This window comes from Meleagris gallopavo, chromosome 6 (genome assembly GCF_905368555.1).
Source record: "Meleagris gallopavo chromosome 6, MGAL_WU_HG_1.1, whole genome shotgun sequence".
NCBI lineage: Eukaryota > Metazoa > Chordata > Aves > Galliformes > Phasianidae > Meleagris > Meleagris gallopavo.
The window spans coordinates 48,663,035-48,688,396 of record NC_139409.1 but is presented as its reverse complement, the minus strand read 5'-3'; the positions used below and the strand labels follow the sequence as shown (position 1 = coordinate 48,688,396).

Here is a 25,362-nt window from a genome sequence, read left to right as displayed (position 1 = left end):
CGAACTTAGTGTTGCCTGAAGCAAATCACTCATTTCGAAAACCTGAGAATATGATTTCAATATTAGAAGTTTGGTCAGGACCCACTGCATCTCCTGTGTGAGACACAAAGCAAGACAACCTGAATTCCTTTCCATTCCCAATAGAGCAACATTGTACACAGAAAAAGGATAGCAGTTGTGAACAGTGCACAGACAGTAAGAGAAGTAGCATTCTTGTGCAACTGCTGTTGAGGGTGGTGGATTTTGTATGTTAAAAGTCAAGCCTGGCAGGGAATGTCTCTGATTTTTTGTTTAATTGTCTGCTTTTTAGTGTCAGCAGATGCACTTTGCTTCATGAGTAAGTAAGTGACCTTTACCTCTGAACCCTATGATATGTACTTCATAATAACTGGTTGGACTACTTTGACAAATTATTAAATTGTCAGGATGCTGTTTGCAGCACAGTCCATTTTTAGAAAGCAGATAGTCAGCTGTTTGGCATTATGTTGGGTAGAAGAGCGGCAGACAAGAAAGGCAGATTGCTTTGTAAGCTATAAAATGTCAGTCAGTAAATAGTCAGAGGTCTGCTTAAAGTGAAGGAGTAAATACTATGGCAGTTTCTGTCCATGCGTTGGATAATTTACCATAAACACAGAGCAAGCTGTAGCAGCAAGGAAGCTAGCCACAACAGTGCAGGTCTGGCATTTGTGTGCAGTAATGTATGATGCCCAGATGTGTCCTGCATTATTCAACAGACTATAGGGAGTCCTAACAACAGGGAGGTTAACATCTCTTATTTCCTTAATAAGGAGCTTACTTGGTTGTATTGAAATGAGGTTTGATTTTCATAATAAAGAAGGAAAAAAATACGTTCATCTTGTGCTGTCATGCACACATTTGGTTTGTGTGAAGAGAGAACGGATTGTAGGCCTGCATGCATGTTTTGTGTTTTGCTAAATTCTGTGTAGAAAACTTGTTTCATTGCCTCAGGTGGCAAGCAAAGAGGATCTAAACACATGGAACGTGTGAGAGCTTGTGCTTCTGTCTGCAAGCCTGCTGAACTTGCTTCCCAAGGTGTTAATTCTGTAGCTGTTTGTGAATAGGTGACAGCTGGAACCTAGCAGCTGAGTCATTAAAGGTATAGCCTCATAAAAGTCCTGTGGCATTTGTTTGCATGAAAAGCTTCAACATTTCTAGCTTTTCTTTTTGTTTATAGCCCGTGGACTACAGGGCAGTAGCTGCTGCATCTCCCCACTGCCATTGCTTCTTTTCCAGCACTGTTGGCTGCCTCCATGCTTGGTTTCCCTCAACTGGCACTGCCCTCCATCAGTTCCTTCCGTAGCATCATTTGGTGATGATGTTTTGAAAACCATCTCAAAACTTGAGGCTTACAGTATTCTCTTCCTCATCTCAACTCATTAGTCCATTGCTGCTCCACACAGAAGTGATAGTATTTTATTGTTGCTATGTATTTTCCTAGGGATACATGATTAAACAGTACGTCTTCATGTGGCATGCTGATCTGTGTTACCCTCAGGTGTCTGTTAATCTTGGCTGTGCCTGTAAATGTTGGTTTTATGCTTAGAACAAGAAAAATCTATCGTTTTCAGTTGTAAATATGGCAGTAGCATCTTAGGTTTTTGTGATCTGGCCTGGCTGAGAAGTTGATAGGACAGGTGCCAAAATACAGAGAATTGCCACAGGTAGGTACATCTTCACACCTGGGCAAACAAAGAACGAGATAAAGAAAATATTTCTCCTAGTATTACTTCACTGAATGTGAAAACACTGCTGCCATAGGAAAAGGAAGGGTGGCACTTCAGCTACAAATTGAAATCTCAGCCTTTGGCATCAGTGAAAGTCCTCCAGATCTTTACAGCAAAGACACTGTTTTGAAACAAAGTAATTGTGTAGAGAAGAGAGGTGAAATTAAATTGAGTTATGTCTGTGTACTGATACTACCGAAGCTGCTGTCATTGGTCTCTTTATTCAGAGAACTGAGAATTCGTATACACAGTTTAAAGGCTGGGATTACATGCAATTAGTGTTAATGCTAATTGCATGATAAGCTCCATTAAATTCAAGCGCTGTTCTCTTTAGTGGATGCACTGTGCAAATAGAATGTTACGCTCCCAGAGGAATTTAATCTCCTGGTAGTGAAAGATATGGAGAGATGTATTCACTAATCCAAGAGAATTATTTTAACTTAAAAGCAAAAAGTGTCCTGCACACTCCTCGTCCCATACATTTCAATGGGTCTTTTTTCCCAGTGATCCAGTAGACAAGCATAAGCAGTTAAGAAGGCCTGTAAAATAATTAGTAATGAGCTATAAGGAAATTTCATTGTCCTGTAAAGGAATGTGGATGGGGACCCTTACAGTCAAAGTTCGTTTTCTTTTGTTGTAGCTACGTTACCATGCTGCAGTACATGTGAGGGGTGCTGGAAGTGCATTCTAAGCACTACTGTATTGTAACAAAGCTAGGAAGATTTACTGGGGCAAATCAAAAAAACGAAAGTATAAACTCTATTGCAGAGAATGCAAGAAAGTGATTTTGTGTCTGCTGTTGAAATATAAGTACTGTGAACGCTGACTGCCAAAATACGGGATTTATGAGAAATAAAGCCCTAAAATATTTTTCCCCTTCCAAAGAAGGAAAGGAGGTAGTAGGAAGAACCCCTCCAGGAATGGTGGATTTTTCTTATGTGTCTAGCTGCTACTGAAGCTTTAAATGGCTTTCTGGTGTAATAAATATTTCATTACGAAGATGGAAAGGAGGACCAAGAAATAAATTAGGCTGCTTATTTTGAAAGAGCAGTATTCAGTGGGTAGCAGTTAAAAATCACAAAAGTTGTGTGTTCAGTATTTGGGTGTAATTGTTGTAAGAAAAAATAAATAAAACGCATTAAGTATCAGTAAAGTGGATGCAATTCCATTGCAGATACAGTAGTTAAGCATGGTTTGAAATGAAAATATTTTTGTTTTGAAGCCATTCTGCTGAGTGTCTGCTAGCTTCAGTGTTTGATCTATTGCACTTCCTGATGTGAAATGGGGAGTTTGGGGTGCTGCAGTGGTTCAGTTTCACTTTCTGTTCTTTACAAGTAGTATCAAGCTGATGTCTTCTACAGCTCTTCTTTTGGGACTTTAGTTAAGTAGGTATAGAGTTAAGCACAGGCTGAAGCAGGATTTCATTTTTCTTTTCTCCTTACAACTTCTTTATCAGGTGAATTATTTTCTTACAGCTTTTAGTTGGGTAGAGAGGCATGAAAAAGCAGGTGTTCACAAGCCATGAACAGTAACCAAATGGCTAGAAAACATCATTCTAAGCATTATTCCATGAAACAGCTGGATTCTGTGTGCAGCAGGTTAACTTAAATCGCAGATCAGTCATTATCACAACAAACTTCAGGTAATATAACCAGTGTCAGCCAGTTTTACCTCACATCATCCACATCAGTTTTTGCAGCCGTGTCCAGTAAGTCCTTTTACTGGACTGTATTGAAAGCAGCATCTGGGTGGCCGTTCTTTTTCATTGGGAGCTCATGAACTAGAAAAGAAGGAGTTTCCAGTTCTGGATCAGCAGGACACCTAAAAATTTAAATAACATCCTCAGCTTCTAATAGCAGCTAATTCATTTCAAATGGGTAGTGTTTCTGATTCGTGTCTACCTACCAGCTGGCTCAAGGCACGCTCCTCTGCATGTCACAGCCTTATGAACGTAAATGTTATCCTGGTTTCAATGCTTTTATTGTAGTTGCTATAAAATAACATATTCCCTGAGAGTTTTGTTGCCTGGCCTTTTCACGGATGGAGACTCTCTGAGGCAGAGTACTTCATGTGGGCTGTGGGACAGGCACTGGGTCATTTCAGGAGGGCTCTAAGTGAGAGCCCTGTATTGTGCTCAGGTGAGAAGCCTGATGTCAGCAGGTTACTTAGTGTGAAAGTTTGAGGAACGTCCTGCAGTGACTGCATTAAACTTTCAGAGAAAATATTTGTATTCTGGTGCCATCTTGTGGCTTTAGGACAGATAAGCAGTCTGTGTAATTACCTTTAAAAAAAAAAAACCTTTTAAAAATACGTTATTTTAAGCAAATATTGTTTTATCATTTGACTTGTTTATGCAAATAGGGGTGGCAGAGAGAAGCCTTGCATAGAAAGCATGTACATCTGGATCTTAAATACGAGCAGTAGTAACTTATTAGATCCACGAGGTTGCAATTTTACTCTTCTTAATAGTCCTCCTGCACTTTGTCAGACAGGGTTCTGGTTCTGCCTGTGTTTGTACTGAGACAAAAGTTGGCCACATTGGTGCCTCCCTTATTTATCCCTGCAAGCACTGGGTTTTGCATGGCTTTAAGTTATTCCATGTTACGATCTTATTGAATAACTTCCTGAAATCACACAGGAACTGGGAAGTAGTTACACTGTCAGGCAGACTGTGGGAATGTAGGAGTGTTTTTCTTTGCTCTACAGAGTATTAAAAAAAAAAATACTCCGTGCTTCTAGACATGATGAATTCCTTCTTTATTTGCAGAGCCTGGTATACCCAGTCACACCTTCAGCAGTGCTGACTGTACAGCGTGGTTTGCATGTCTGGGATTGTGCAGCATCTCTTCTCGAGTCCTAGTGAAGGCTGTATGTGGTCCCACGCAGGGCCAAGCACAAGGCTGTAGGCTTGGAGGTCTTTGATCATTTTGACTACAAGGGATGCTTTCTTACTGTCTTCTGCTTTTTGGAGGGAAGAGCCTATCACCTGATCAGTGGATAGCTGTGAGACAGCCTGGTTTCTTTCCAGCTTTCTTAAGTGCTGCCACAAGTGCTTAGGTTCTCACATGCCTTTGTTGCTTTATCTTGAAAATAGAAATAATCATACTTACCATTCTTTGGAAGAAGCTTGATAGGAGGGCTGCTGATTAATATTGCTATGAAAGTAACTTGATTTCTATAGTAGTAAGGTTCTCATTGTTAATGTACTTCATGAAAACATCTGATTACATTCTCTTTCATGGTTGGTGTGTATTTCTCCCTGCCATTAAATTCAAGCAGAGTAAGAGATAAGGAAACAAAAGCCCACTTCCTTTGTTTGCATGCAGCACTGTGTCACAGAAATATTTCTTGATGCTCTTCTTTGTAGCTACTGCTATATGAGAGAGGCTGGATGAATAGATGGAAGCCTTCCGTTTTACACGAAGGGGAAGGAAACATAAGAAATGTAAAATGGAGAGGACACTTAATTGCTTGGGCCAATAACATGGTAAGTGTTTGCCACCTTTCTTAAAAGAGCAAAAACACCTCTGCATTACACTGTTATTTGAAAGGTTTCGGTGAAGCAAACTATTGAAGAAATAATGCCAGTGTGAACTCTTCTTTATTAAAAGTATGTTCCCCCCTTCTCGTCCTCCCCCCTGTAAAAGCCTAAGTTTTGAAATTCGTACTGAACTGACAACATTATATGTATTGCTAATGGAGCAGATGTAAAAAATGATAGTAATATTTCTTCATTCTGTTAGACTACTCAAAAGGCTAGGCTTAAGAGAAAATGGGCCCTTTTTGCTCAGAGAGCAATTCATATTTTAAAGGGAAACGTTGCTTTCATGCTGAGTGTTGCATTTCACTTAACCCTGTATGTGTAATTGATGGGTCAAGGTCTGTGTTTTAAAGCTCAACAGTGAGAGATTTTAAGTAAAGTATCATGTCTAAATTCCAAATTTTTGTTTTGAAATGTGATGTGGGTACTTATGAAAACGTTTATTTTCTTTCTTCTTCTTTTTTCCCTACTGAAGGAAGCATTTATTAAAATATTTTAAAGCTGTCGTTCTTTTATTCTTTTTAAAAAGCAGTTTGGTATGAAGTTGTTAAAGGTAGACTTTCTGTTTATTTGCTTCCCTTTAATGACTGCAACTTAAGGAAGCGCTTGATTGTTACAGTGATAGGTTATAACTGAAAGGTTTTGTTCTTTTCAGAACCATACAATTAAAATATATATTCTGCAGGGAATAGATAGGACAGTTGAGGAGAGCTATCCCTAGAGATGATGTGCCACATCAGAACACAGAATACTAATAAAATGTTGAGAGCCATCTGTCAGAGACAAAAAGCCATGGTCAGGGCCTATCTTTCAATGAAAAATGGAATGACACTTGCCCTCCAAAAGATTAATATATTTGGTTATTGGCCTTTTCCCTTCCCCCTTTGCCTTTTTAAAATTTTCTCCATCCTGTAGCAAGGTTTTTGTTCCTTTTTTTTTTCCTTTCCAAACTAGAGAAAATCGCATATAGCCTTGCTGCTTACTTTCTCTCCAGCTATTATTTTCTTGTGCTTTTTGTTTTTTTATTATTATTATTTTATTACACACTGCATGTGAGCTTGTGAGACATTGGGTATTTTGAGATGGACTTCAGGTTATTTTGGCAAGTTCTAATTTCTGTTTTCAAGTGTTCACATAACATGCTTGCCATTGTGCCCTCCTCTTCCTCCATGACCAAGAGTGTAAGTTCTACAGACATCTGAGAATAAAATCCTTAGCATGGCTCACTCCCACAGAAACAGGCATTTGTTTCCATCATGATAGGAAATTGACTCAGGAAGTCCTTTCAGTTACAGTGCAAGTGGCATGCTTTATCTATAGAAGATTCTATCCTGCTGACTTGAGAGCCACTTTAAATGTAAGTTAGTCTACCCTGTGTAGGATTTACTTGCCTTGTAGAAAAACAGATGTGATATGGGTCACTTATTTGAAAATAATCCTGGAAGACAAAGTGCTGAGATTAATAAAAGGCAGATTTATTAAAAAACAGTTCAAGCAAGATTGCAGATTTTATAAAATGAGCTTAGAAAACACAAAGAATGAGATCCTTCTGTGTGTTACCCAGAGATTTGTTCTCTGTAAATGCTGTGCAGAAATTGTTATGTAGTTTTTGTTCTTGTTTTGTTTGTGTGTGTTTTGTTTGTTGGCTGTTTTTTCTTGCTTTGCTGGGTTGGGTTTTGTTTTTTTTTTTAATTTTAAAGTTTGATGACTTTTAGCCTAAGAGATGCCAGTAGCAGTGTTTCTGTTCCCTTCTATACCACTTATTGCTTCCTGCAATTTAAGTTTGAAAAAACAAAAAGGGGAGGGGAGGGTTAGGGAGACAAAAACTTATGCCATGACCCTCATATTGAGATTCTTTGACTTACAGACACTTGAACTGGTACAGCTGGGGACACAGAAACCCACAGTCAGGAAGAACAGAAACAGGCAGGGGAATCTTTTAAATTGGTTTTGTCACTGGAAAAATTCTAACATGGAATGGCATCCTGGATGCTGACCTTTCAAGGTTCCTTCCATCCCCTTTTCTGTGATCATAAGACTTGTTTTTCTGTTCACTGAGCTTAAGGGAAATATCTGCTAAAATGCTTTGGTTTTTTTTTTTTTGGTTTTTTGGGTTTTTTTTGTTTTTGTTTTTGTTTTTTTTTTTTGCAGCGTTTGCTATTAAATCACAAAGAAGCAAGTTATTACTTAATGTGAATTAATCTCTATTTTGCTACTGGAAAGGTTATAGCTCTCCTTTTCTAAATGGTATGGAAAAATCTGATTAATAGCTTTTCAGTGCTCTCTCTCCTTCTAAAATGACTTTAATCTTCCTTTCTTTAAACTTTTTGTTTTGCTAGTTTGGGATATTTCTTGAGGAGGCAGCGAATAATCACACTGTGTAAAACCAAACATCATTTAAATGTTTTTCCCTTTCAGTGTAAGAGTATAAATGCATTTTTAGAGAAGTGCAGATTGGCGTCATTTATATTAATGAGCTGTTGCTTCACATCTTTTCTTTTTTTCTAGATGAAAATTTAGGTTTTTCTAAGAGGAGTGTTATGGAAGTGCATGGGATGCTTTTGTTTCTTCAAGTAATAGCACCAGCCCAAACAATCTGGAATGCTTCATGACTTGAGCTTCTAATCTGCTCCTCATTCATTCTTTATGCCATTTTATTTGACATGTAAAGTTCAAGTGTTGGTTTATTCTGATCTTACCATTTCTCCTGTTACCTCCTGGGTTAGATTGGTCTTTGTATCAGCAGCTTTTTGTGTCGCCGTTTTCATCTGTACCCTGCAACTTATGCCATAAACTGCTGACTGTCAAACTGCAAAATAGTATGGGCTCTGGTGGTTAGGAGTTTGTCATACTGAATAAAGTCCTCTTCTGTTTAAACTTTCAGGGCGTGAAAATACTTGACATGATCTCCAAGCAAAGAATTACCAATGTGCCTCGAGATGACATAAGCCTTCGCCCAGACATGTATCCCTGTAGCCTTTGCTGGAAGGATAATTTAACACTGATTATTGGCTGGGGAAATTCAGTAAAGGTGCAATTACCTGTCTTTGTAATAAATGCTTGCTGTTATCACAGACAAACAGAGGATTATTTCTGAAAAGCAAAGACAATCGAAAAAAATAGAGTTTGGTTTGACTACAGTCTGCAGAACTCCTGCTGCCATAGAAATGTCATTGGACTGACCCTCATGAGGAGGAGGAGTGATAGACACCCAGCGGTCAGACAGATTTCTGTGTGTGAGCATGCAGCGAGTATAATCCTCAGGGACACTTCTCTGTGCCTTCGAGAGATTTCCTCTTTTGAAAGCTTTCGGAGGGGCTTTTGAATTCATTTCATTAGCATTAAGAAAGAACAACTTAGCATGAGTTATTTTTGGAGGGACTTATTTTGGGGTCTGAGGACTTTGATTGCTAAAGGAAGACACGTATTTTGAGCCAACTGTAGGGTAAAAAAAAAAAAAAAAGGAGGTGGGATGGAGGGCTGGCTGCTTAGAGTTTTGCTTTGCATTCCCTAGGGAACTGGCATTTTGAACTCATGTACTGCAAGCTGCCTGTGATTTGTGCAGACCAGTACCTGAAAGGAGTTTGTTAGAGCCTGGTAGATGTTTTCTTACAACAGCTTGCTACATCATTGCTCAGTGGGAAATTAAAAGCACTTGGTGAGAAAGTACAGTAATGTAGGTGAAGCATAAAAAGCTTTTGGAGCATTAAGCTTAAAATTTTACAGATGAAGAAGTTTTTCCTAAGTTTTGGCACCTGATGTTCCCAATGTTTTGTGTGTGCTTCCTGACATTAGTGTATTTTCATTTCTTTATATGTACTCTCCTGTTACTTGGAGTTGCAGTAGCGTATGCTTGCTGAAATAGTGAGGTAATGAGATACTAAGCATGAGAAGATACCAAAATCAAACTCCCACATGCTACTACGAAGAAATCAGAGGGAGAAGATGCTTTCGGATGTCTCTGGTGGTCCATCTGCCTTCTCCTCTCTCACCATATGTATAAGGCTGAGGGCTACGATCAGAAATTTCCTTTTGGATTTTCTTCCTCACTGTTTCACTGCCTGCATTTTTCAAAGTCCAGAAGTGCTTCTTCAAGAACACCTCAGTGAGAAAAGGAGTTTCTGGGAAAAGTTAGCATCATTTCAAGAATCACAGTTTGTTCATCATAATGATCCAACTATCTCTTTCCTAGATTTGCTCAGTGAAGGAGCGGCATGCCAGTGAAATGCGTGACCTCCCAAACCGCTATGTGGAAATAGGTATGGTTGTGTGAATGTGTGCCTTCTTGGGATTAGATAAGCTTTGAGAGGTCTGTTTTGACACTGAACTTGGAAAAGTTGCTACAGTTCAGAAGCGACTTGTAGTCATAACATAAATGTCTCCTCACTTTTAGCTGATGAGGTTATTATGATGTCCTGCGTAGTTTTTTGTAATCTGAGAGTCTTAAATTCTGTGCTCTTCTAACATCAGACTATTGTGTGAGGGAAAAGTGGATGTCCTAACTTGCCTTTCATGCAGATTTTTATAGAGATTTTGGCCTTTTGTCTTTCTTAAATGATGATCAGTACATTAATAAGGAATAAACAGACACTAACTTAATTAATTATTTATTGTTTAATTACACTGTTTATTCTGAGTTTGGAATGACTCTAGAAAATTGATTGGAATTTCTTTTTGTTCCATTTTTTTGCTCTTTGCTTTCCTATTTCTGTAGGTGATGTGAATAATTTCATTATTTCTGATTAATGGAAGTGGTGTTGACAGCATGTGTGCATGAAGTAAAGCACAAAGGGGAATTCAAATGGAATTTGACAGTGGTTGGTGGGGAGTGTTAAACAAAAGCTCAACTGTTCTCAGAAGATGATTTTGATATGGAAAGGTCTATGAAGAGGTAACACTGACAAGATAAACAGGGACTCCGTAGTCCAGAAAGGACAACTATGGAGTTTTGTGCTTCCTTGTCTTGACTGTAACGAAATGAGATTGTAAATAAGAGTGTTCCACAAAATCCTGACTCATGGCAGCATACTGACCAGGGAGATGCATGCCAGTTGATGTCAGAAAAAAAAAAAAAAGAGTTTTACAATAGCTTCTCAAAATCAACTAAGAAATGGATGTTAAACATCGTAGGAATTCTAGATACTAAAAGAAATCATGGTTGACTGTTAACTGATATTTGAATGCTACTTGTTGGTTAAGATTATATACTCCCAAAAGAATAATTAAACATGAGATTCTAGGATTTTTGAGAGAACTATATCAAGAAGAAATTCAGTCTTGAATTTTACCTTCCGCTCTTTTATAGAAGATTTATATATTTTATATTCTGTGCCTGTAAGTCCCTTTTCTAAGTAGCTTTTAGGAAATAATTAAATAGGGTGATTTTACATACTGACAAGCAAACAAGCGTATTCTTCACTTATAGTATGACTTCGTTGTGGGAGCTAACCTGTCTATTGGAATTTCATTTGAAAAACAGTAAAAAGCTGTCGTAAAACTGTTTAGCTCAAATCTGAAGGTTAGAGAGTTCCGTGGAAATAACTTCTTCATATTTCAGACTTGAGCATGAAGTCTTCTCTATGTTCTTGAGGACTGCTGTTTTATCTCACTTAACCTGTTGATGATGTCCTTGAAGTTTTTCTTCCTGGTTTCACGTCAAAGCACTGAAACAGCTCTGCCAAAGGCTGCCAGCAGCACTCATTGGCATGTGGATATTAGACTGAGAGGGAAAAAAAGGTGAAATTATTTGTTCAAGTCTGAACAGAAATTACAGTAGCTTTTGATTTAATCACATAGAAAGTCTTTGAGAGTTGTGTGTCATCATGCCATAGCAGCTATTTCAATTTAATTGTAGTTTAAACTTTACTTTTCAGGTGCATAGCTGAAAATTGGTGTTATTAATGGACAGACTGACCAGCAACCAGTATGTTTTTTGGCAAGAAAATCCATGTTCTAAATGGATGCGTTGGTTGATATACTCCTGTAATGTAAGGAATTTACACAAAACAAGAATATAGTCCAGTGATAGCTTAATATCCTTGAGATATTCTTTTGGCTTATAGCTTTTATGGCATCGTCTCATCGGGATAATACATGTGAGAAAACACTGTATTGTCGTAGGCTCCATATCTCAGCAGTTTCAGGTCAGTTTTTTAGAGCCATTTGGAGGGCCTCGAAGTTCTACAACATCATAGCAAACTATGGTGGCATCAGTAGACAGTAGATGTTTTTCCAATGGCTTGCAGCCCAGGAAACAAAGCAATTCCTGCCTTGTGAGTTAGGTACATAGGATTCTGTGTAACAAGGATTTTACCTTGATGCACAGCCATGCATGATGTGTGGAAGGAAATAAATATGGTATCTACCCTAAACCAGGTGACCTGTGTTGTAGAAGGTAACACGACTGAACTGTTTTGGCTATTGTATTTCAAAGAAGATAATGCTGTGGCTACATGCAGGAGAAGTATCACAGAATATATTGTTCTCATGCAGTAAGATCTGCTTGACATCACTAATTTTATTTACATCTTTCAGTATATTAATGGTGCTTTTCTTCGTTAATCATTCCTGTTTGTGGTTACATGTCACGCTTCATTGCGTATGTGAGACTTCGTTCACTGTCAAAGATAAACTCAAGCAAAATGTTTCTATTTAGGTTTAAATGTATGTTAGCTGTGCAGATCCTATCAGTTTATAGCTGCCTGCTACCACGGTGAAGTAGTGTATTGATTAGAAAGTATTGGTATTGAATTACAGGCTTAACATGGACTAAATGCCATTGTGATTCTTCTTAAAGAGTGCTTGACCCCTGTGCTCGCTTCTGATACGTGTACAAAAGCTGTAATGCTAGACAGCTTCTGAACGGGCAGCCCTTCCTCAACTGTGGTCGGCTAGTAGGCTGCTTACTAAGGAACTCATTAGCACTTTGCTCTTAATGCAATGCCTTGGCAAAGTGAAATTGGGTAATAGCGGGAAATAATCTTTGAGTGGTCTGGTCAGGTAGCTCATGAAGTATTTAACGTGAAAGCCAGTGAAAGACTGGAAGTTGATTAGAGACTTCTCATCCAATTCATTTTAGCCTAGATTTTAGTTGAGGAATCTCAAGCTTAATTCCAGGTGCCAGCCTGCCAGCAATGCCTCCAGCATTTGCTTCCCCTGGGCATTCCCCCACTTTCCCCACAAAGCAGAAGTCTGGTATAAGAATTGCACGTGGATATGATGTAACCACACATCCTTGTGTTTTGAGGAGGAATAGCTGTATCACCACATAGAAAGTTGTCACCGAATACTGAGAACACCCTGTTTTTAGCTGAAAGAAAATGTGGGACTATTTATTTTTTGCTTTCTAAAGTGAGATGATGTGATCTGCTGTAGCAGCATATTTTTCTTTATATAAAGAGAACTTAAAGCTTCCTAATAAATATAATGAGCAGTAAATTAAAAGTGAATAAATGTCATCATCTTTATGCTAATTTATGCAACTATTTAGTTGCAGCAAGTCTGTCTACTTTAGGAAAAGAGCCAAAAAAAGAAAAAGAAATAAAAATCCCCGTCTGTGTACCTGATTCCCCTCAGACTTCTGCTCATCGTGTTGTCACAAGACAAATAAATCATTCATAAATTCCTTAACAAAAATTAACCCAGACTATCAAACTACTGAATATTTGCCCTGTTGGTTGATCAAATTTTAGGGGATTTTACGGAAAATTAGCTTGGAAGTTTTAAAACTTTTTTTTTTCCTGCAATCATGTTGAATTAAGTATTGTTAAGATAATAGACTCTGCTTTATTTCATTGAAAATGCTCATCAACTGCTGTGTGGCATTTGAGGTTATATTAAGAATGATTGACTGATGATTGTTAAATACTCTCTAAGAGCCTTTCTAAACTTTCAGCATTCAAACAAAAATAAATTTGAAGATGACTTTTCCAACTATCTTCTTTGTAAGTAAATACGGAGGTTATGAATTCTGATTTTAGAAGCATGAAATAAATTCTGTTTTCCTAATCAGTAATATATAGGGATCTATTTGAGTCTTACCTTATTGCTCTTCCTACTGGAATTGAAGGAAACAGGTAGACTGTAAAAATGCTATCACAACATGTACATGACTAAGTAAATAGTTGCTTAATTTTCATGTATAGTATTAAGGAGAGAACTGCAAAGAATTGTAAGGATCCTCAAGCACAAATAAGTTACGCTCCCGTGGGTTACTTCAGTGGTCCTCCTCAGAAATTTCCAGTTCCTTTTGTGTAGTTGACATTTCTTTAACTGAGCACATCTTGAGCTTTCTGCTCAGATTCCTAGTCAGAAGCGGGTCTGCCCTGGGAATCTGAATTTATGAAGACCTTTGTGGAGTTTAATGGGAGATAGGAACAATTTGTAAGTATGAAAATACTTAAATGCTGAGGCAGGTGTTCATATATAAAGATTATCAAAGAAAGATGTCAATGTTAGAAAAACAGAGATTTATATTTTCTTCAAGGCTTATGTTGGATAGTACATTTGAAAATGTTGTTCAACTTCTTTTAAAGTAAACTATATATACATGTGTGTGATCGTGATTTGCTTATATCCATCTCAAGACACCTTAAGTGGTACTTATGTAGGACAGAAGCCTTTTGTTGTCCTCTAGCTGGCACGGAAAGCATGTATGGGGCAAAAAGTATATTTTATATCAGATGCAACTTCCTGAACCTGGTTAATAGCTAACCAAAGCATTTTGTTTTACATAATTACAGCATTTAATACAGCATTTTGTTTTACATAATTAATTTAGCAAAGCGCTGGTACTGGAGATGCCATCTTGAGAACACTTCAGGGAATGCTATTCTGCAGATTTTGTAGGTGTTCCTTACATAGATAGTGAAAAGGTAGACATCACCCCAGCAGCTACAGTGCACCAGAATTCTCTGAGCTGGCCAGGGTCACCTTGCTTTATGGCTCTCCTGCTGTTGATATATGAATGAGCTAACTAAAAACCCTGAGTGCCTCTCCATTTCTTTTGTAAACCATATGGAATTAAAAACCAAAAAGTATCAACAAAAAGGCTTCTTTTGATCTATTAAGTTTCATGTTCGTTCTCTGCACCTTCCTGCCCACTTTCCCAAAAGTAATGTCAAAATCTTGGCCTCATTGAAATCGATGTCAACACAGTGTTATCACTGTAAACACAGTTTCACACTTTAAATTTGCAGTGGACTATTTTTTGAGATTTTATTAAACAAAACAGGCTTTAAAAAAAAAAATAATTCAGTGCACTGCCTCTAGGAAAGTTGTTTTTATAGAATTTGGGTAAATAATGTAACATACATACGTTGTTTTATTTATGTGGTATATTTCATGTATTTCGCCTAATGAACAAGATGATTTACAGGTTTCATCTCTGCTTCCTTGGTAATTTGTCTGACAGCTGTACGTAGATGATGAACATAAAGTAGATGCACTGTCAACATATCTTCCATCCGCTTGTATGATAGGCATAAACATGTATGACACGCGCTCATACTGTGGTCATTCCCATTTACTTTGGTGCTGCGCTTGGTTTAATTGTTTTGGATCCTTTTCAAATTAACAGCACTTCTGGAATACATCCTTGTAGGATCATGACAAACTATCCGGAGTTAAGTCAGATTAACCTCTTAATGCTCTGAGCTCTAATAACTGTTGTTCAGTAAAACTTTTCCTGATGAACTGTATCAAAGGCCTCTGTCAGGTCACAGAGCACGGCCTGTGCCAGGCAGCCTTTGTTCAAGGCTGTCACAGCTGTGCTGGAGCATTGTGTTTCCACAAGGTCTCTTGAGGAAGAAGAGCTGAGAGAAGGCTGGAAGTGAAACCGAGGAAGCTGAACTCTATTTAGAAACAAATCTTGAAGTGATTTCCTTTTATATCTTTTCTGAACAGCAGTACTGCCTTATCCAAAATAGATTCTGCGGGTGTTGCAAACAACTTTAGGAGTGCCTCACTGACTAACGAAATGAAGCCCCAGTGTAGGCCAAACACATGTGATTTTTCAAAACTGTCCCCATAATCTTTATAAAGATACCATTCATCACTCTGTTTTCCTTTCCAAATTCATATGACAGTATTTTATATGCCTCCGAGAGCCTTTGCTTGTCACTTTTTAAGCTGTCAACAAAAGTTTCTTTGCTGTCTTTCTACCCTGTGCTCTAGATGTTACTTTTTTCTTCTCCGTGTACTTGCTCTTGTCTTCCACATTCTCCTAAAATGCCAAATACTAAATTATAAACTGAGAATAAGATTTATTATGTAGACGTTATTAACGTAGTTGTTTTTAAAGTCATCGCTCAAAGCAGTGTATGACACAATCCAAGTAATCTCATCAGTCTTGCAGTATAGAACAAAATATTGACATACAGAATTACTAATGTGAACCTGTTCTCTGCTAGAATAGATTGTTTTACCCTTGTGCCATGCTTTGGCCTCCCAGTGATGTCAAAGTGTCAGCCGTCATTAAGAGAAAAACAGCATTTGCTTATTCAGTGAGAGACAGATGTCAAATACGTATTTTTATTTGGCAGTATTTTTTTCCTCTTTTATCAGGAGGACAGTTATTTATCCTGTTTCTTCTTGTTGCCTTGGCTAAAGAAAATTATATTTATGCTGCATTTTCTATTAGCTTTACTGAAATAATTACCTATTTCAGTGAACAGAAGATAGTGGTAGTGTAGCTTGCTGAGTGGAAAGAAGGAAACATTTATTTTCTACTTACATTTTCCTGAAACTGTCTTGAGAGAAAATTATGATGGATCTAATATATTCTGTTTAACAAAAATTAGTTTGCTAATACAAGCACTAAGATCTGCAGATGTTTAATGCTTGTACAGTAAACCCAGGAGTAAAAAGCTAAATAATTCTTTCTGCGTAAGAGGTCAGCTACAATAAGCCCTTTTATAACTATAGTTCAGCTCTCTTTTTTTTTTTTATTCCTCAAAATAGTCAACACTTAAATTGGTCATGAAAACAAGACAGTTTAGGGAATTATATTTTCAGTTTCAAGAATAAGAAAAGCCACTACTTAACTGTATCTTTTCTTAGTGATGAGTGTATCTGTAAATCTTCTTCTGATAATAAATGAATAATGACCTTTGTGTTTTCATATATCATACCAATAGATGTATCAGGTGTGATTCTCTTAAGGTTACATGACTTTCTGCAAATATGCAAACCTACAGAGATCTTTTGTACACTACATATTTTACTGAGCTTGGCTTTTTTCCTTTTTTTCTTTTTTTTTTTTTCCTCTCCAGTGTGATTACTGTAAGTCTAGCTGACCATTCATTTCAAATGTTTCATCTCTAGCATGTCCTGGAGCACAAACATTTCTTCTTGCAAGTCTTAATGGAATTGAATCTGTTAAATGTAATTTTTCATCATCTTGCTGATCCAACTGGGAAGTCTGTAGGTTTGCTATATGTAGCGAGTCTACTTTTCTCTGAACTGATACTCTGTGTTGTTGGTTGCCCTCTTAAAATAAGCTGTGTGTTTTTCCTAGGAAGCAGTTCATGCATTTATTTACTTAATAATCTGTTTCCGTTTCTGTGTTTCAGTTTTCCAGTTTGATACAGAGTTCTATATCAGTGGGCTTGCACCTCTCTGTGACCAACTTGTCATACTTTCATATGTAAAGGAGATTTCTGAAAAGACGGTAATTATTTTTCTGTTACAATTTCACCACAGCACTGAACTCTCCTGGGAGTTAGAACTTATTTAAACTAGTCAGGCAGATCTGATTACCTGTGAAAGAGTTGCAACCAGCTTGTAGTGAGCAGAGCCTGAGATTTCTCTGACCTAGCAAATAAGGGCAGCAAGGATAATGCTGAAAACTAATGGATTTACCTTTTAAAAGCTCTGTCCTTTGTTTCCTGCAGGAAGCAGAGAAGGTCTCTAGGTAATCTTTCTCTTATTTCTTCCTTTTACCCCTACCTCTTACTGTTTCTCTCCATTTCTCTCATTATTTTGGCTATTTCTGCACCAGAAGAAATGAAGGATCTCTCTAGGTAGAGAAGCTGAATCTACATCTTAGAAAAAAAGAGATTAGTGAAGTTGATCAGTCACTGTAGCAGGGGTGGGATGCATGCTGGCAAGTGCATGGCATTGTCATTCCCCAGACCTTGGTGTGCACCAAGGTATGCGTGTAGATAGCTAAAAATCAGAATTCATGTCAGCCGCTTCTACTGCAAGCAGGCGCGTATGGTGTCTGTCTCCAGCATTTATTTCATATTGCCAAATAAAAGGCGAGGTAGTGGAGGAAATCCTTGAAGTTGCAGTGTGCGAGTGGCAGATGCTCTTGATCATCTCTTTGATAGTAGGCCTGCATTAGGCAAGCATCACCATAGAAACCTTAAGCAACTGGGTGCACAAGTTGCTAGGCAATGCAACAGTGTAGGTTCAAATGAATGCTCAAGCTGGCTGAAATCAATAGGGTTAGCTTCCAGCTCTGCTGCAGGATGTCAGGTTATTATTTCTTTATTTATATGGAGGAGAAAAATAATGTCACAGCATTGGTTCCCAAGAGAGGCAGTGTGGTAGTCCTTCAGTGCGTGAGAGTAGGTGAAAGAAAAGACGGCAAGCAAATTGGATGGGAAGGGAGAGGAAATGGTGAATTGGAATTCAAGTGAGCAAGGAAATTAGGAAGCCATCATTAATGAAGAAGGGAGTTATGGATGCAGATAGAAACTGAGGTGAAACTCATTCTGGTTGCTGCAGGGAGGAAAAATGAAAAAAAAAAAAATTCAGCTAGTCCAATTGTAATAAAACACAAGAAAGAGATTTCACTTGTATATGCTTTTAATTACCCTTCTATGTAAACAGACAATAAAATCTCTGCAAGCTGGACATTCATAGCCTCCCAGTTCTCTGGATGCCTGGGTTCTCTGGGAGGAAAACAGGACTCCCATCCTAGTGCTGTGGCTGTGGTCTGGCCTGGTGGGAGCCCTCTGCCAGCATCTCAGAGCCCCTCTGCCTGAGCTCACAGCTCACTGCAGATGCTGTTAGGTGGTGAAGAGCGCTGTTCTTCCTGTGCTTCATTTCACAGCTTTCAGATGACAACTTCTTACTTGTTACAAATTGCATTGGAATTGAACTCATGCCTGTGCTTCATTTTTCACTTTTGCTGGAACAGTTAGATCAGGAAAACACTTGAGAGGTTCTGCTACTGACTAGGTTGGCTGGAGATGTGAAAATCCACTTCTTACATCACAATATTCTTTCATTCTGTATTTTGTTAAAATTGACAGTCTGAAATATAAAATAATGCATTGTCTTGGGCTTTGTCTTAATTAAAATAGGCTAGTTGAGCCAGTGTTTTCTCCATGATGTCATTTTACAATAAACATCTGCATTTCACTAAGTTCACCTTTCTGAAGAGCACCAGCACAGTAAAGGTTTTAGATTACTCTTAGTTTAATTTTACTTCTAATGCTGCCGGATGCTTAGAAGTGCAAACTTAAATACCAGTTTAAAAGAAGTTGATCTTGGTACCAGAATAACATTGGTTTGTAGAACTTTGTCCTCTGGGGCCTGAGCCTAGCTGAGAACGTGTCTGAAACTGTTGCATTACTTTTTGGATGCAGTGGTTGATCATCATCTGTTCTAGCTCTGAAAACTTCTGTGACCAAGAGCAGAAAAATAATGACCAAACTCCCAAGGAGGTTGGGCCTGTGTCATCTCCTTCCCTGTGCGGTTCATAGCTGAATACCCATTGCAAAGTGAATTCTGGTACTGTATCCGGTGCTATAGTTGGTGGGTATCAACTTTACCTGCAGGTGACCATCAGCTGATATTGCTGAGGAAGCTGTGCAGGATGCAGCTAAGATGTCTGCATTTTTCTAGGAGGTGGAGTGTTGCGCCAGGCCCAGACTGGACATCGTACAGCCTCTGCCTGAGTCTTGTGAGGAGATCTCTTCTGATGCACTAACAGTACGAGGATTTCAGGAGAATGAATGTAGAGATTACCATTTAGGTAGGTGTTCTTAGTATTGTTTTGTTTTGTTTTCTTAAGTGGATTAAAAATTATTTAATTTGGAAGTGCTCAGAGCCTTCTTAATTTTTCTCACTTCTGTTAATACATGTGACACTGAAATGTAAGAGCTAGTCAGATGAAAAAACACAAATGTGCTTTGCTTACGAAGAGGGACATAATTAAACATTACGATTTGCAATGCCATTTATAAGTCAGATTTGCTGGGAAATGGAGAAGTCTTGATCTCATGTAATGCCCGTATCTTGGGGAAAAGTGTCTCTGCTAGAGATTTGTTCATGATCTTTAGAAGCTCTTGTGAATCTTTAGGTAGAAAGGCTTCGGGAGTAGTGATGAATGAATGATACAGAGTCTGGAAAAGTTGTTTAGAGCCAAAGATGGAATAGATGTCATTTCAACAGTAAGATGTCCCTGGATCAGATTAAAAGGGGCACATTACTACTTAGCTTCCCAGTACTGACAAAGCTGTCAGCATGTAACAGACCTCAGAGTGTTAAAATGAGTAGGAACTGGAGTTTGACAACTTCAGCCTTGAAGATGGATTTAATTATGTAACAGGCAGGGAGAAAAAACTCTAGCGTAGTATATACCAGTCTTTTAAATAAGATGGTGGGATTTTCTGATATGCATGTTGTAATTCAAGAAGATACATGGCAAAGCTGATGCAGAATTCCTTGGTGAAGATTATATAAAGAGTGTTAAACAGAAACATTCCTTCTGGCTTTTAAAATCCATGAATCTGATTTTTAAGCACCTTCCTTGGCAGCATGTTTCAAATCATAGGCTTGGCAGGCCTCTTTGTGTTCATCAATGCCCTTAAGCCACTAGAAAGAAATAAACTGTATCTCCTCCTGATCTCCAAAACATCTCTGCAGCTATCAGTGGAATTGTGATTGCTTTATACCTGTCCCTAAGCAGAACACTGATGCCCACAGTGGTACTTTTACGCTTAATAAATATTCTACTTAACCTGACAAGTCTAAAAGTTTTGGATGGCTTTAAAGCAAGCAGTATTTTGTGGACTGCTTATAGGCTCAGGAGTGATACGTGATATCCCAGATATTCCAGGTATGGGATGGGGAATGCTCTTTTTTCCCCATACCCACTAAATATTGATAGTGATTCTTCATGGGTTCTCTGCAAATAATAATTATTCTGAGCAGTCATCTTCTCTGCTTGATTTTACCTTTAAGTACATTTTTACTTGGAGCTTACTCAAAAATAAAGGCTTATGGTATAGGCAAATGCATTTTACATATAACCTTAACTTATAGTGTTGCAAATGCATCGCTGTAATGATGTGCTGTGTCCCCAGAGGTTATGGCATCCATCATTTATGCTTTTGATGGCCTTGACCTTGGTGGGGAGGATAAGTTTATTGCAGGCTATGGAGTGTAATAGTCCTCTAAAAGTACAATAATGTGTTCTAAACCGTCATAAAGTTTACACATAGTGAATGAATCAGAATTTGCAATAAGCTGTAGTGATTTTTTATTTTTTTTTTTTTGAAAGCTATTTTACCATTTAAGCCAGTTTTAATTCATTGGAGAATATAGCTTTCCAAACAAGCGTGTTCTGCAGGAATAGCTTGCTTCCTTCCTTGCATTTCCTCTTTAAATTCCCCTCCAGGGTGTACTAAAAAGCTTTACTTAAGGAAAATATAATAATAATAAAATTGTGTATGCACTTGCAGAGTATTCGGAAGGTGAATCACTGTTTTATATCATCAGCCCAAGAGACGTGGTTGTAGCTAAAGAACGGGACCAAGATGACCACATTGACTGGCTTCTTGAGAAGAAGAAATATGAAGTAATTTTTACAACGTTCTTTCCTTCGGACTTTTCCAATTTTGAAGTTGTGGTGGTATAGTGAACTTAGCTAGATCATTTGAACTGAATAGTTTCTGTTCCTCAAGTCATTATCTGAATGACTGGGAGGACAGGTGTTGACCATGCATCTCTGAATCATGTCTCTGGAGAGTTAGACTTCTTAGTGGGGCAACTCATCTGAATGGCACTCAGATGAGATAGATGAACTAAACACTGCAAATACTGCCATCAGCATCAGATATGAAATGTGTTTGCTGTCACTAAACGTTATTAAAGCTTGTTCTTGGCTCTAAATCAGCAGAACAGTTAACTGCTGATCTGTGTGGACACTTTCCTAGATCTTTCCTAGATTGTTTTGTAAATATTGGCGGTTTTAAGCATGTGTATCTCAACATCTAAATCAATATTAAATTGTTAAAGACTGTCACACTGTTCTGGATTCTGATTTCCTGCAGTTAGTGATTTAGAACACACGTTACCATACATGAAGTGGCTTGCAGATGCTTGTTTACATGCTGCTTGTTGGATGCCCATTATAAGAAAAAGAAGTGCCATTCAGCACTTACACCTTTTGTTAATGCAATCATGGGACTCGTCATGCAGGTTTGTTTGAATCTTTGCAGATGCTTTTGCGTCTGAAGAACAAACTCATATGATGAGTGCAGTTATGCTGTTTATGTAAATCACAGCATCTGGTCCCTGAAGACTCCAGCAATTTGCAAATGACAACTGTGCATGTGCCTTTGTGAAAGCTATTCAAGGTAGTAGATAGCATGAGTGTTAGAATGTATGTTAAAGGTTTCATTTTGTTTGTACAAGTGCCAGCTTTGTTTCTGTGCATTTGAAGTAGAGGAAGGAAGCAAAAATGACACTTAAATATAAATCATACTGACTGGAGAAGGCTTTTGGGGTAGGGAGCAGTATACCCCTCCCCCACTGCCATACTGATGATTTTTTTCACGTTTTGGTAGGGAAGAGTTCTTGTTTGAAAATGATCCAATGGGATTGCATTGTCTTGCTTGTTGTAATCTTGAGATCTGATCCTAATACAGTAATGTGGAGTGAACCCAGATGGAAACAAAAGTAGTTTTCTCTTTGGTTGACTGCTTTTGTTTGGGTATGAATTCAAAGCTGCTCATTCAACCATAGCATTAAAAATTCTACTGCTTCAAACACCCTGCTCTGAAAAAAAAAAAAAAAAAAAAAAAAAAAAAAAGTTGATGTATGCAGTTCTAGAGCTTTCTGTATTGAAAGTTTGTGTATATGGCTAGTATCTCTTTTCTACTTTCTGAATATAGGAGGCTTTGATGGCAGCTGAGATCAGTCAGAAAACCATAAAAAAGCACAAGATTTTGGTAAGTCTGAAAACTTCTATTCAAAACAAAGTATCTGATTTCCTTTAGAGCACTATGAGATGCTACAAATACATTCCCTGTTCTGTGTCGCACCAGACAATAGCTGTTAGGCATACTCTGACTAGCATTCGATTTCCTGGTTTCAGCTGCAGAACAGGAATGTTAGTGCATGAAACATGAAAGGATGCGGATTTTATAAAGGTGCTATTGACATTAAAAAGAATTTCACTTCTCTGACTGCTGATAGGGTTTTTGTTTGCTTTTACTTCTGTGTTAAATTTACTGTGGTTCAAGAAACACACATTCTGGCAATATGAGAGATAGAGCATGGGGTGACACATTTCTCTAACTTTTACCCTGTATTTGTGACAGGGTTTTGGCAGAAGTTTCCAAGGTGCAATTGAATGACCTTTTAAATGCTGCTGAAATTCTGTTGCAGTTTCACATCTAGCTCTCATGTTGCTTTGCGATTCTCATTATTTGACATAGTTAAGCTCCTTTTCTCTTGTGTAGTTATTTCCCGCCTGTATATTTCCTTCCAAGAGCAACAAAGGGTGTTAAAGACAAAAAGTGAGAGGTAGATAATATAACATTTCTATAATATGAACACAGAGTATCCATACATCTTAAAAATTCTTTTCTTCTTATGCTGTCCAGAAGTTGAGCCAAGACCTAATGGACCTGATGGATTACATATCGAGAGTTTGCATGATTTAGCTGCTTTGTGACCCTTGCAAAAGATAGAGAGATTTCTTAAGAGTCAGCTTCACAATATATTAGGAAAAAAAGTATGCTTTTCTCTTGATTTGCAGGAATTTCCTCCCCTGGAATGAAATTCATTGTGGGCATATACAAGCAGAGTTGTTGAGGGTTGTTGTGAAACCTGCAGAAGCTGTTAATGGAAAAAAATAAAAGTTGATCTCAAGCCTTAAGTAAAGGCTTAGGGGTACAGGGATTTAAAACTAGTCATAATCTCACTGCCTGTCAGTGATCAGACCAATGGCATCCCACTTATACCACCTGACATGTGTTGTGGTTGTCCTGGGTTGTTTTTAGGCTGCAATTATAATCACCACCCCCCTGCACCTTCTTATTTTATAGCTCTCTCTGCAGTTTGAAACAACGTGTTTTGTGATACGACTCTTAAGTTATGCAGTGGATACACTAATCTGTATTGACCTTAGCACTGCCATTGGGGTTACAACAGAAGACAAGCAGTTTGGCAGAATTCTAGTATTACATGCCTACCAAATTATTTTGCAGCTGAAATGTCTGATAAACTCTTGAGAAGCTGAATTTAATGTGCAATTATATTTCATACTCCTGAAAAACTATTGGTAATTCCTTTACTTCATGAAGCATCCCTGGGACTTACATTCTCAACCAAGATTTTTGTCTGTTGTAAACTTCATATTGATAGAGAAGATTTTGCATACAGTGGTTGATGTTCTTATTTTTGAGATAACTAATGCAAGCACTGAATGATCAGCTGTGTGTTTTGAACAATCTTTAGCATATAGAGGTGGTACAGGCTTCCTAGTGTCAACAAGATTATGAAAATGATGTAAAAGTGCATTTTAATTTGAGTTCTTGGGGTATCTAAGCTAATATTTTGTATTGACTGTTCTGTTCTGTGGATCCTACATCCAAAGTAGAACTGGGAGTTTCCATGTAGGGACTGGTGCTTGACATGGGAAAGTAATTGCCTTCCAAACTTTCATAACTAATTACTTATTTTTATTCCCTTTAGGACATAGGCTTAGCCTATATAAATCACCTAGTGGAGAAAGGAGAGCATGACCTGGCTGCTCGGTAACGTATTATAGACTTTCTTTGCTGGCTGAAGTGTGTCTGTGAGAAACAGTGAGAGCAATTACTGATTCTGAAGTATTTTGTGCTGTTGTTTTCTGTGTGTTCTGGAGTTTCTGAGGTTCGAAAACATACAGACATATTACTGTGTCCTTTATTTTCTTGCCTGTAGGGACCTGAAAGTTATTGGAATCTTTCTTAAGTTTAATTGAAATTGAGACGTATTTTTTAGAAAATAACCTGTAATTTTTTTCAAAATTACACTAAATTTGCAACATTGAGGTTTCCTTTAGATGTTGATAATCTTATTAGTGTGTCAGTTGCACGTGAGACCATCAGAAGATAGTTTGTGGTTCTGTGGTTGTAACCAAAAAGACAGATTTGATTATCTAAAAGATAAGAAATTGCCTAAGAGTTGTATTTTAATATGTATGTATGTGTATGTATATCTTTAAGTGCTTAATCTTACTCTGTGAGTGAAAGTTTTAAATCTCTAATACAACCCTAGTCAGTAAGGATGAATGCATAGTAAGCTGTCAAGTTCTTTTGAATGCGATGGCATTGCTTGAAGCAATTGCTAACCAAAATTAGTGAAATTTGAAAGAGTCTGGTAGGGAAAATAAATCCTTGCAGTAATGCTGTCACATTTGTGTTATTCTGTGTATGAACTTTTGTTCTCTCCCCTTTTATTTTTTCCCAGAAAGTGCCAGAAAATTCTTGGCAAAAACACAGAACTCTGGGAATTTGAAGTTTACAAGTTTAAAGAAATAGGTCAACTTAAGGTAAGTTTATTTGTATCTCTCAGCTGAAGTAATTGGCATGCTCTATTTCCTTCATGTTTTGAGCAAGTATCTAAAGAATTGACATTTAATGACTAATGTAGTAGCACAAGACACTGCCTCTGAAATTCCTGCACCAGATCCTGAGTTGTACAGTTGTCACTCAGGTTGATAGGTGTATTTTAACAAGCCTCCAAACAGGGTTGGAGGCAGAGCATACCCCAGGTACTCAGCTACCTATTTTTAACTTGTTGACAGCCCACAAGTAGAAGACCCACCCCCAGGGCCTTTACTTTCACAGA

The 25,362-nt window shown here is 37.9% G+C and overlaps 1 protein-coding gene across 3 annotated transcripts in view; it reads left to right on the top strand.

Moving 5' to 3' along the window:
* VPS41 (VPS41 subunit of HOPS complex) overlaps positions 1–25,362 on the top strand; it is a 104,509-nt gene that overhangs the window by 49,966 nt on the left and 29,181 nt on the right. For 2 of the 3 annotated variants that reach the window (XM_010713096.4, XM_010713097.4), the window contains exons 8-16: positions 5,113–5,232; positions 8,171–8,317; positions 9,479–9,545; positions 16,857–16,954; positions 19,141–19,270; positions 20,982–21,097; positions 22,416–22,472; positions 24,223–24,284; positions 24,982–25,063. In XM_010713096.4, the coding sequence (XP_010711398.1) occupies positions 5,113–5,232; positions 8,171–8,317; positions 9,479–9,545; positions 16,857–16,954; positions 19,141–19,270; positions 20,982–21,097; positions 22,416–22,472; positions 24,223–24,284; positions 24,982–25,063 (879 nt within the window). Of the gene's footprint in view, positions 1–5,110; positions 5,233–8,170; positions 8,318–9,478; positions 9,546–16,856; positions 16,955–19,140; positions 19,271–20,981; positions 21,098–22,415; positions 22,473–24,222; positions 24,285–24,981; positions 25,064–25,362 lie in introns of all 3 variants that reach the window. The other variant, XM_010713098.4, reaches the window with a different exon arrangement.